This window comes from Anas platyrhynchos, chromosome 1, assembly GCF_047663525.1.
Source record: "Anas platyrhynchos isolate ZD024472 breed Pekin duck chromosome 1, IASCAAS_PekinDuck_T2T, whole genome shotgun sequence".
Classification (NCBI taxonomy): Eukaryota; Metazoa; Chordata; class Aves; order Anseriformes; family Anatidae; genus Anas; species Anas platyrhynchos.
Genome location: NC_092587.1, coordinates 14,294,632 through 14,307,666, shown reverse-complemented (window position 1 = coordinate 14,307,666; position 13,035 = coordinate 14,294,632). Strand labels below are relative to the sequence as shown.

At 44.0% G+C, this 13,035-nt stretch overlaps 1 protein-coding gene across 16 annotated transcripts in view; it reads left to right on the top strand.

Annotated features, from left to right (window-relative positions):
* Positions 1 to 2,300: 2,300 nt before the first annotated feature.
* The window catches only part of SRPK2 (SRSF protein kinase 2), a 150,373-nt gene continuing 139,638 nt past the window's right edge, over positions 2,301 to 13,035 (top strand). For 3 of the 16 annotated variants that reach the window (XM_038176205.2, XM_072032460.1, XM_072032455.1), the window contains exons 1-3: positions 7,188 to 7,240; positions 11,101 to 11,236; positions 11,617 to 11,695. In XM_038176205.2, coding sequence (XP_038032133.1) covers positions 7,203 to 7,240; positions 11,101 to 11,236; positions 11,617 to 11,695 — 253 coding nt within the window. In that variant the 5' untranslated portion in view covers positions 7,188 to 7,202. Of the gene's footprint in view, positions 2,332 to 3,107; positions 3,151 to 6,858; positions 6,878 to 6,904; positions 7,052 to 7,155; positions 7,241 to 11,100; positions 11,237 to 11,329; positions 11,505 to 11,616; positions 11,696 to 13,035 lie in introns of those variants that run through there. The other 13 variants (XM_038176252.2, XM_038176265.2, XM_038176214.2 and 10 more) reach the window with 12 other exon arrangements.

Sequence of the window (13,035 nt, the reverse complement as noted above, 5' to 3'; positions counted from 1 at the left end):
GCAGCAGCTCCTGCCAAATAGGCTCCTGTGTTCTCCTTCCTTTCCTCTCCTGGGAACATTGTTAGTGTCTAATCTTGGTATCTTCGTAGAAACTTGGAAAATTCTAACTTTTTCCGGATTCATTTGAAATTGGACGAAGTCAAAAATTATCAGATGGAGACTAACCCTTCATAGAAATGTTGGTTTTTTAGAAAAAAAAAAACAAAGGTAAGGAAAGATTCATGCAATCCTAAGAGGGGGAAATAAAAGGAGTAAAATAGTAATTAGAGTAGCTTTTGGGATGACTCACTTAGATAATTTAATTAGTTTAGAGTATTGGATTTCTTGCACTCAGTACAAATAAATAAATTTCAACTTCAGAAAAACAAAACAAAACAAAACAAAAAAACACCACATAAGATTATAATTTAGAAAGAGGTTAAATGAGTTATGAAATGAATAAGTTATTCAGAGTTAAAACTTTAAGCACTTATCTTCAAGCATGTGACATTTGCAAAAGTTCTGGTGCTAGCATTTGCTGGCATTTCCAAACGACTGTGTTGGGAGCTGGATTACGCATGCAGGGGAGAGCAATTGGCCACATACTTCTGTTTAGGTTCAATATCTTTGGGCATACAAAAGGATGATTTTCCAATCTAATTAAATTCTGTTTGAATAAAAAAACTGTGGCTGAGTGTCTGAGTTGGCTAACTGAGGAAATCAATGATACACTGCTTCAAGAAAAACATGGAAAGAGGCTGAAATGTCTGTGCTGGGGAGGCATGATTAAGCAGTGTGGTTAAACTAGGAGAAAATCATATTTTACGCACACAGTAAACAACTAATTATTTGTCTAATGTAATCTAAACGTTCTCGAGTCCTGCCTAAAGCGCAGAAGAGTTGTGCTGCACAATATGCCCTGCCCCTGGTCCTGCAGTGCTTTGGATAGGAGCTGGGACCAGAGCGTGGGACAGCTGCTGCCTGGCCTCATGCCTGCTGCTCGTTCCACCCATCAAAACCAGGTGGTGAAGGCTGAGCATGGCTGGATTGCATTTCGGTGTAGCTGTGGGATCTGGGTCCTGAATTTCAGATCTAATTGGTGGTCTGCTGGCCTAGGAACCCACAATGTCTCACTTCATGGAGGACTGCATGGACACAGAACCAGTTCTCTGCTCTGCAGGTCCTGTGTAACTGCAGTTTGTGCTAACAAATTTAAGCCAACTTTAACTAGCTAGCTTTGGTTTCTCCAGCAGTGTATCCTGCTAATTTTCTAGTTTATTAAATCAATAATTCAATAATTTAGCCCACAGTAGCCACAGGACACCAGTAACCAGCTGCTGCTATGAGCCAAGATGGGTCATTAGAAGCTACCAAAAACCTGCTTACGCACCTCGTACTTGTATCTTTGTCTGCAGTGGGCATCTCAAAAATTATATTTGGGAACTCATGTTTGGCCCTGATGACAGAAAAGTAAAATTACTAGGCTATGATGAAAAGCTGGACAATTTCTTCTGAGTTATAAAAGGTCACACAAGGCTGCTGAGGTATGAAAATAGGACGGAAAAGGAAATGTGAGCTACGCTTTCATACCTTGTGGTCTCTTCCTGAAGAAGTCAGGTTAGGAAATGTTCTTGAAGTCCTCTGAGTCTAGTCCTATCATCATAGCCAAGGGGATAAATTAAAGGCAAGTTTTGCCTGCTTGATATCCATCCCATCTATTTTGCAATGTGAACGTGGCTGATGGCATGTGTGCTCAGGTATTACTCCAGGGACCCCCACACTTCAAGGCAAGCTCTATTTTTACCTGCTTACTTCTTCATTTTCCATTTACCTCCTTAATATGAGGGACCATACAGCAGTTTAAGTCCCTGTCTTCACATGAGTTGCTGAGTTTCTGTACAGCTATTTCAATCAAGCAATGCAAAACGATACTCGCAGGGACAGCTGTGTTCCAGCACTGTGAGCCAAATGGAGACTTGCACAACCCTCAGGTAGTCCTGTGGGGTGAGCACAGCAAAGCAGGTCATTTGGGATGGCACATACTTACAGATGATTACTTGTAAATTTGAGGAGGAAAAGATCAAGCAGGGAGTAATTCAGTGCCAGGACAAGAAAATTAGAAGCTGCAAATGCATCTGCTGGCACAATCAGACTGGGCAGCTTTTGAGGCAGAATGGTTCGTCTCAGATTTTAGATTGGGGCAAAAAGGGCTGTACTGCAGGAAAGGCCAGCAGCAGAGGTAGCGAAGTGGTAACCTCAGAGCAGCCAAATGGACAGAGAATCTGTGCTGTGACCATGGATTTATAAGAGGATGGACTCAAGTAGAAAGAGAACTGATGACAGTGCCACCAGGTAAAAGGTTTGTTCTTTTTTATGGGTAGAAAAAAGCATAGCCAGTGCAGGTATTATTGTTGGGGTGGGGGGATAGAAGTTGGTATAGTATGGCCTTCCTTTCACCAAGGACAGAAGTGGCATCACTTCTCTCTCTCCTTTTTCCCCTTGGGCCCCTTATTCTATGTGGGTATGTGCACATAAATCCCAGCTGGGGAAAATTTACCAATGCAATTAACGATTTACTCTAGCAAGGGTTTAACTGATAACTATTAAACTTATTCAAAGCTGGGATTAGAAGGCTTAGCAAGAACCAGGGGCATATCTTTTTTATCTGTAACAGCTAAATTCTGTGAGCAGAGCACTACACTGGTACTAGCATTGAAGCACTGTTGCAGGGAGCAGGCATGACAAGTCCCACGTGTATTAAGTGAAGAAGGCATTTTGTGCTTGCTGTGCTTGGTCTTCTGTCACTTTTAGTTCACAGCATGCTTTCCAGCCAAAAAAGATAAGAAGCACATTTATTTTTAGCTAGCCTTGGCATCTCAATTCAGTATCCTGTTAATGTTCACCTGCATATTTTCCATGTTGCTGCTTGAAGAGTCTTGCAAATGATTAAAATATGAGAAAATCATGGTGGTCAGCAAAACTGCTGGAGAGAGCTCTCTTCCAGTGTGTGCTCTACAGCTTATTAGCTCTTTCCATTCAGTGCCTTGCTAATTGGGCACCAGATTATAATAGCCTTCTACCAGATGCTGGGAAAAATTGTTCCTTCTTCCAGTCTGGGACCTCCAGCTGATTAATATATTCTCATGGCACTGCTGCTTGAAACCCTAGCTGGTAAGCATCCCTTTCATCCCTTGTTGAGGGACTGGGACCATCCTCCCAGTCATCACAATTTCTGTGTAAGAATACATTAATATGAAATACTGTAGGCTCTGTAGACTGGCAGCATGGAGTAGAACTGTTTCTAAGCGGAAGAGAGAGATGAAATGAAGGCATACTAAGCACATAAAATATTAATTTAAGGCTTAGTATGATACAAATCATTACAGGGGTGGTTTTTTTTGTTGTTGTTGTTTTGTTTTGTTTTGTTTTTTTCCTTCTTTCTGTGGGAAAAATTAGATACATATTTGGTGAAAATGACCGTGATCCAGAAAAAACACTTAACAAAAAAACAAAATCAAGAAAATAATGATTCAGGGATAACCTGCTGCAAATAAGCTTTGGATACAGGTCTAACATGAATTTACTACTGAAAAAGGAACTAGGAAGAAAGAAGAAATGGTTGCCAATAATTTAAAGAACAACTGGGAAGCTGGAGAACACAAGTTACAAAATCAAGTATTGTTCTTTGAGTTGTGTTTTCCCCCATGCCCAGTAAGCTGCAGAGCAGATGTTTACCAGACTGTATGTAATATACAAGGGACACGCATTCACAGCAGCAGTATCCTGGGCTACATGAGGCAAAGTGTTGCCAGCAGGTGGAGAGAGGTGATCCTTCCACTCAGCCCTGGTGAGGCTGTGTCCAGTTCTGGGCCCCCAAGTGCAGGATTGATGTGGGCACAGTGGAAGGAGCCCAATGGAGGGCTACCAAGGTGGTGGGACTGGAGCACCTCTCCTCTGAGGGGAGGCTGGGGGAGCTGGCACTCAGCCTGCAGAAGCTCAGGGGATCTCAGCAGCGTCTACAGATGTAGTCCTGTAGGCTGTGGGGTCTCCTCCTTGGAGACTTTCAGAAGCCACCTGGACGTGGTCCTGGGCAGCCTGCTCTGGGTGTCCCTGCTTGGGCAGGGGTGGGAGCAGCGGGCTCCAGAGGGCCCTGCCAGCCTCAGCTCTCTGTGATTCTGTTATCTTCAACTGCCTAAGGAATTTCAGAGTTAAGAAGAGGATAGCCCACCACAAATTCCTAAAGTGAAGACCACTCAGACAGATGTACTTTTTTACATGGGGACCAGGCTGGCTCTAGAAAAAAGGGGAATGCTATGCTGGCAATGCAGATTTCCATTACCATTCAGATTACTGTTAATTTCACCGCAAATAGGATTCTTGAATATTTTTCTTATTTGCAGGTAGATTCCCAATTCTATTTCACACAGTGCTTTAGTTTATAATTGAATTATTGACCTTGAACTATGTATTATTTGGGGAAAGAAAGAAGAGCCAGGGGAGCCTTATCTGAAGTTTTGAACAGGTCATACAAAGATGATATAACCAGAAGAGTAATTAGATAAATCAGTGTGTGGACAAAACCATTAACAACATTATATTTGCACTTGGGTTCCACGCTACAGTTCAGAGGAAGAGATGGAAAAGGCACCCTCTGTTCTCCTGGAAATCCAGGAGGCATGCTCTGAGCACACACACTGGATTTAGCAGCTTATTGAATTCCCAGTAGCATTTTTGTACCTAGTGTTTGTGCCATAGTCCTTTAGTTTTGTTCATGGTTCTGAGCATTTTGTGCATATCTCTCAGAGCTACTCTCTATCAGGGCAGCCCACCTAGTAAAGTCGTGAGTGCTTGGTAATGTGGGTAAAAATCCTGATACTGAGAAGTTACTTTAGATGGATGGACGTATTGTGGGAATGTAGTTTTATAGTGTAGTGATTTTAAAGGCCTGGCTTGAGTAAATAATGCAATTAATGCATACTCTTTAGTGACAATATTTACATTCTTAAAGTTTACTATAAAGTTTTGCAGCTCTGAAGGTGCAAACATGAATATTTCCCACCACAGTCATTTATGTGACTACAATGAACAGCAAAGTGGGTGTAAAACATGATTAAATCAAAACCGAAAAATCAAGCCCACTGAATTCATTTCTAACAATGCACAAGGCGCATTGCACTGGATTAGTTCTCTGTGCTTTGAATGAAAACATAGCTGACTGTTTAGAATATTTTCACTGTTATTTGATGTTATGCATCTTATAGTAGGAGCACGGGGAATTTCGAGTGCCTAGAGGTGGATAATCAGTCTTTATTCAGTTCTTTGAAACTAACAAAGTTTATTCATGAGTGTCCTTTGTGAAGGCTGGAAAGAAATACTGCTTAGCTAACAAACCGAGCCAGTTCTCTTTTAATGATTAGCTGTGACATTTTCTACTTTAAAAAATTCATGTTGCTGTTTTATATGGTATAGATATGGCACAGGCGTATCCAGATAGAATGAAACTGCATGGTTAGTTCACAGATGTTACGAACCAGGCTGTTAATGCTAACGACCATTGAAGCTGGCTGACATTTCACTTTGTAAGATCCTGTTACTGCTAACTTTGTAAAATTTTAATCATATGGGATGAAATATCCCATACCGAGTAATGAAATAATTCATACATTTTGAAGAGGGATGTTTTGATCATACTAAAAGAATCCTGAGATACCTCTTTGAAATGCCCCTCTAGCGCAGTAGTTCCTTGACTACTTTATATGTAATCAAGCCTAATTAAGCAAAAGCAGCTCTATTCTGTGCTTTAATGGTAAACAGTAGTGTACTGTAGCCACTGATGCATGTTGCCTATGTAACTGAGCCATCATTTACCAAATGGTTGCCTCCTACAAAACAGGACAAGTTTATTGTGCTGTCTGGATGAAGTTCTCAAACCGTGCCCAGATAAACCAGTTTGGCCAGTGCTTCTTTACTGGCCACTCCACTAACTCCACTAACAGGAGTTTATTTCAGAGTGCATGGAAACCTGAAACTTCATAAAGGAGCCCTGGTCCTTGCTGAGGTGCAGCACAGCAGGGCAGTGGTTATTCATCACCCAGAGAGGTATTGGTAAGGGCACTGGAGCTATGTCACACTGAAGGAATTGTTGAGGAAAGGACACCTGGGGCACTGCTGACATAACATGGCATCATCATGGCATCATCCTACTGGTGTCTGTTTTTTTGAGGGCTGAGAAAACATCCTATATCAAGTAAAAGTACAGAGGAGGTTGTGGGGAAGAAAGAGGCTTTATTCTTCAAGAAAAAATGAGTCAATTGCTTCCTCTTACACTGAGCTCACAGGCTGTGCCTTGTTGTTTCTATTGTGACTACTGTTTGTGTAGTCCAAGCCAACAGAAGAGGAAACTGGGTAAGCCCACATCTGATTTCTAATGAATTCTCGTCCCACTGGTTGACGATCCCTAACTCTGAGTAGGGAGATTTCTTAGCTAAGACTTCTTAGAAGAAGGCCTTAATACCAAAGATGTGGCTTTGCAAGAACTGATGAAAATCTCCTCAAATGGGGCCAGATTATGAGGCTTTGTAGAATGGTATTCTGCACATGTTGGATAGTGACATGTTAGACTTTAATACTTAAGTCTCTGAGTATTCCACGCTCACGTAGCAGAGAAATCTCTCACAGGCATGACCAGACTGCATAGCTGCCATTCAGAGCGAAAGAGTAGGCATGAGCCCAAACCACAGCTGCATCACTGTTGAGGAACTTTCCCTATAATTGCTTGTGATGTGTTTGGTCAGGAATCTGGGAGCAGTCACTCATCTTCTGGTGATCCTCTCATCCCTTGCTGACATGTAATCGGCATGAAGGAAGAACCCAACTGATTAAAACAGAGACAAAAAAGGTAATAGATTGGAACAAGAAGATGAGGGAGGTTGAAATGAGAAGGGCAAGCTGGGTAAAGAGCTGGGAAACAGGAGGAGAGGGGGATAATAATGACATTTAAGACAGGACACAGGAGGAAGTTTAACTGAGTGTTCAGGAGCCTGCTGGAAGTAAAGGAGGAAGGAAAGACTCGGTGAGTGATTCCAGAAATCTGGGTACTTCAACACTAGATTGACTAAACACAGAAGAAATGTTATCATAAAAACATTGCCACAGTCTATTTTAATCCTCTTTCAGGTCTGAGTTAAGTCATGCCAGTTCATGCCCTATTTTACACTAGTACAATGCATATCTGGGTTGATGCAGCTATTTCTAGGCACAGGTAAGTTTTTAATTTGATGTCAAATTGGTGTTAAGCCAGTCTGCTTTGAACTTGGTGTCTTTCTTCTTTTATTATTAATCCCAATGTACTTGATAAACAAGAATTCTCTACCAATGTTAACTCTGTGCTGCTGGCATACACTATACCATTTTGTAGATGAAGATGAAATCGGATGAGTCATGTAATTTGCTTTAGGAAGAACACAATGAATCAGTGAATGAGCCAGGAATGTGAATTCAGGAATTTCTGACCTCCTGTTTTGTTTGTTTTGTTTTGTTTTCTGGAAATTCCAACTCTTGCTTCCTGCTATATTTTTCTCCAGTTATGTTTCCAAGATAACAGTTCTGCTTTCCTTGTTTAATGTGTTCATTGCTCCTCCTGTTAACTGGAGTTACACTCACGCTGTGATGAGCCAACAGTCCTCCTGCCTTTAAAAACAAACACACTTTATTAGTTGCTGTTGGTAAATACTTCCTATCTTTGTCTCTGTTGCTCAAAACTAAGCAGAGAATTGTTCTCTTTGTTTTGTTTAAATCCTAGAGGGGGAAAAAAAAACAGTGCGTTGGCAGCCAGAAAATTCTTTAAGTGAACAAGAGGACAGACTCATTGTTAGTATGCACACACTAGTGCATCATACTTAAAGAAATGTGGAATGGGGGTGGGAACTGACGGAACAAGAGACAAACATGAAAGGCGAGAGGATGAGAAGGCTGGACTTGCATATTAATAAGAACTCTCCACCACCCAACGTTTTTTTTTTCTCCCTCTGCCTTATGCGATATTTCTTGTCTGTTCCATTCTGTGCAAAAGCAGCATGCAATTAGCTAATACCCGAATTTCTGAGAAAGTGCAATTCAGAGAGCACACTACCACACACTGGGAAATGTAACGCTGAAAGGAATTGGTACAGAAATTAGGGCGAAAGCTTCCAACATCTCTCTGCTCAGGGAAGAATTGTGAATTATTCTCAGAAAGCAGACTATCATGCTTACAGGATTGCTGCTAGATTACTTCTTATTCTGTACAAACATATTTCATTCATGTCTGAAAAGTTAATGTCTTCTTGTGTAAGTGGGATATTTCAAAGACGGGTGGAAAGAAAAGAAACCAAACATCTGTGGGGTTTCAGATGTCTGGTCTGAACAACATTATAAAGAAGTAAAATATCATCCCATAATCTGTTATTTTCTCCTTTCCCTCCCCTGATGTTTGCACCCGAGATCACCTAAATCTGATGTTACTCCTTTCTGTGAAGGTCATATTACCTAAATCTCACAGTGCCCTTCCCCACTGTGAATGAGGTCTGCGGTAATCCTTGTAATAGAACAGGCACCTGTTCCCGTATTATGTTCAAAGAGAGGCAGCCAGAAACAGTTGCATTCTGACCTAGTCCACTGTTCTTTATGTTGTTCATTGATTTTTGCAAACATCTTCTTTTGCTTTCTGGTCTTCTCTCTTTATTCATCATCTATTTTTGTAAAAGGTAAAGGTTGCATACAATAAGACATACTGAAATTAGGATGAAGAATTTCACTGAAATGAGCGGATTCAAAAAGACATAGTCCGGGCAATCCAAGTGCCATGAATTATTTCTTCAATTTTCTGTATATATATATATATATATATATATATTTAATTTTCACTTACAGCTTGGGCTCTCATGGAGTTAGATTCTCAAGAGTCTGAGAAATACATTTTTTTTTTCCTGAAATACATTTAGCCTCTATTTACCTTAATTTACTCTTCAGTTTAGTTAATTGCACATGGTAATCCTCTCTATACATACATAGAGTCTCAGTTCACTTTTTTCACTTCTTCATGAGCATTATCCAAGCAGCTTTTCAGGAAAAAAAAAAATCACAACAAAAATCAGGAATACGTGTTCATTGAATACAGAGACATTGACTGGGTGGAATACACTCACCTGGTACTAACATAACTCCTTCTCTGTTCACTAATAAATTGTTCCCAAGCCTGATTATGTTGCTGACATTATGCTCATGAGGAAAATTCCTTCCTGATGTCAGATTTGGTGAATTTGTAACCCTGCTGATGTAAGCAAAGTTCACAGTTACCTAAGACCCAATTTTCCAATCAGTTCTACATATAAATCTCCCACTGAAGTAAATAGAATTGCACATGAGTAGCTGAAAAGATGTTTGGGGCCCTAATATGATTTTTGCTCTACAGCCAAACCTAAAAGATAACTTGAAGCCAGCACTGCCACTGAAAATAAATAATAAAAAAAGAATAGTCTCACCATTTCTCCATCATCAGCTGCTCATTTCTACCATTGTCTGTACAGGCACAGGCATTCATACAAAGGCACAACTGAACCAATGAAATTAAAATTAGCCTAAAACCAAAGGGTAGATATGTAATTTTCTTTCTTACATCCAACTATTCTTAATTTTCATGTATCTATAATTTCTAAGAAGAAAGACTTCAACATTCCAGTACAGCCATCTGTTGGCTGATCCATCACGCTGAACTATCACTAAAAGACTAACCACAAAAAGGCAGATGCATAACATACCAGCATGGATTATTATTTTTTTTTCCATCTTCCTTTATTATGGAGGATGGAAAACAGAAAATGTGTTGATTTAGAAATGCAGCTGTGGTGCCTCATGTTGGCAGAGAAGAGTTGGAGTTCAGAAACTTCATGGCTCCATTGTTTTCTGTTCACCAGGCTCCCTAGCCAGATGAAAATGTATTACACATTGTGGTATGTCCTCTCTGAGCTGTCTAGCTTTGTATTTCTGTTCCTGTCCCATTTCCAAGCTGAACTAACCAAAGCTACGGATTCAATTTTCTGTCTAGCTGAAATCTCTACGATCCAATTACTTAAGACTAGTGATTATTGCTTCTCTTCACTCTCACAAGACCTTGACCACAGCTCCCTTTAGATCTTCATCCTTGTGCATTCTTTGGCTTGCCATTTAGGGAGGCAGTTCTGCCTTGAAATTTAGTGACCATCCGCTGTTATCTTTCATTATTATGCCTTTGAATTCCAGTCCCACACGCAGATAAAAGAGAGGTGAGACAAGCCTCACACTCACACTGGAGTTCTCAGTCTGACCCAGATCATGTTCAGCATCAAGCATAATTAGAAATTGTGAGTACATGAAATTTCAAAGTCAGAACAAGTGTCAAAAATCAAGGCGTGCTATGTGCAGCAGAAATAGATGACAGCTTTCAACAGGTCAGAACTAGGCCATATCCAAATAGCATCCGGCTTCGTGGGCACCGTGATGCCACGTTACTGTCGTAGTCTGCGGGAAGAAAAAAACTTGTAGAGTTGTCAGTCGTGGCAAATAACTTAGTGAGAATCAGAATTAAGGAAATCTAATTTCCCTGGATTTGTGTCATGAGGTTAATTGCTTCTGGCACCTGACCCCGCAGTTCCCGATAAGCTGAGGCTGACCTAGCCCCGGGCGGCTGCTGGGGAGGCACAGGGGCACTTCCAGGGCTGTGGGGCTCCTCTCATCCTTCCTTTGCCATGACCCTGAGCACGGAGCAGCACAGGGATGATGAGGGTGGTGTTTGGGTGGCTTCACTCGGCTACTAGCTGAACAACCCCCTCAGGGACACCCAAGGGTGGACCCCTGGAGGTGGCTGCTGGTGGAGGGCAGAGCTGCCTCTTTCTGAGCTCAGGGAGCCCTGCACATCTCCATCCCTTCCCTGAAATCCCTCAGAACCGTGTGCTTGGGGATCTGTGGCACGAGCGCCAGATTTCACACAAATACTTAGGTGGTGCTTGGGGACACGGTTACTGGGTGATTGTGGTGGTAGGGGCGGTTGTGTCAGATGATACTGGAGGTCTTTATTCATAATTCTACGAAATAATTCTTTATTAGAACAAGCTGCCACAAAGTTTCCAGCATCCCAGCGCGGGGCGCACCCCCAAATAACGACAATAACTCATCAACACCAAGCCAAGCGGAGCCCAGCCGCTGCCACCCAGGGGCCGCCCCTCGCCTCGCCTCGCCTCAGGTGCGCTCCCGCCGCCACCTGCCACCGCCCCGCCCCCGCCTTTCCGGCCCCGGCCCCGCCGCCAGCCCGCCCGCGCCTGCGCACTGGGGGCCGGCACCGAGCGGGGCGGGGCGGGGCCGCTGCTGCCGGCCGGTGCCCGGCGCGGGGACGCGGCAGGGGCAGGGCAGGGCAGGGCCGGGCAGGGCAGGGCCGGGCAGGGCGCGGCGCTAAGGACCCAGGTTCGAGTCCGGCCGGAGCGTGCGGCGCGGGGCGATGAACTCGCGCAAAGGTAGCGCGGCGGGAGAGGGGGTTTTGGGGCCGGGGGGGTGTCTGGCAAGGCAGGGCAGCCCCAGCCGCTGTGCTTAACGCCGTCTCCCGGTTGTTCTTCTCTCCTCGCGCAGTGCTGGCCCTGCAGGCCCGCAGGCGGCGGCCCAAGCAGCCGGCGGCGGCGGGCAGGAGGGAGAAGCCGCCCCACAAGAAGTGAGTACGGGACCCCCCCCCCGCTCCCCGCCTCCTTCCCCCGCGTTCGGCTGCGCCCCGTAACGGCCCCCGCGGCTCCTCCTCGGCCCCAGCCCCTCGGCGGCTCCGGGCCCGGCCTGTCCTTGTCGCCGCCGCCTCCTCCTGGCCCTTTCCGAGCCCCTCCCCCCGTGTGCCGCCATCTGCCCCTGCCCGCCCCTGCCCTCGCCCCAGCCGCGTTTTATGTTATTGAGGCGCCTGTGGCGGGTGCTGGCAGAGATCGTGGTGTTTCGCCCGCCTGGCTTCGCGTTCCCCGTCTGTTCTCACTCTCTTACACCCGTTTTTAAGCTCACGCCCGTCTCCGTCGTGCTCCCGCTCGGGCGCCTCTTTCCTCGGAGCCCCTCCTGGGATGAGGCGGCGTTGGAGTTTTCCCCGGTTTAGTTTCTCTCCTCGCAGCCTTTCGTGCTTCTTGCGCTGCGTTTGGTTCACGGAGACCTTACCGGTGGCTTAGGACGCGTGACAGCCTCCTGGCTTTGTGTTGTCCCTTGGGGGCCCTTCTTGGTTCTGCCCCGCGCTCCCCTCTCCTCCTGCTTGCCCCATCCTAGGACCAGGGGAGCTGGATGTAACCATGAGCACGTCTGTGTGATGGGGTAAAGGTTTGGCTACGTGTTACAGAAAATGACATAGCTGGATGTAACCGATGGGCACTTGTATGTGATGGGGTAAGGGTATGGCTACGTGTTAGAGAAAGTAATTGAAGCGTAAGGTCCTTTTCTTTTTGATTTCTTTAGGAAGAAATAATAACCTCCACCTGATCCCAGTATTCATTTACTTTTTTTAGTTACCATAAGTGAGCTTTCTCCTTGTGAGACAGGTGAAACCAGCGCAGGATGAAGTTCTGTGGTAGTGGTCGTCAGGCTGTAATGTGGTCTGCACCCCGTTCTGCTGCTCTTTCCTCCAGTGTCACACAGATGCCATGTTACACTTCTGGTGGTGTGAAGTTGGAATTATTGCAACGGAAATAAATCTTGGGCACAATATACACAATGCGATTGGGTTGGTTCTATTGTTTCCCGAAACCTTTCTGAAAGTCAGTTTGTAACATTACGTGGTTTGGTTTTACCACTTTGAAAACAGAAATGTGTCAAATTTTACAGGAACTCTAGATTCCTATAAAAACCTCTAGGGTTTTGTAGCTTTCGTAGAGTCTTAACCAGCAGATTATTAATAACTTTTTAGTCTAGTTAGATCATAGTGTTTAATGATTACTGTTACATTTTTTTAAACCAGGGCTGCAGTGGGATGTCTTGCTGAATGAGTCTGTCAAAAGTTTCCTTTCAGTAAGCACAGAGCTGGTACTCTTT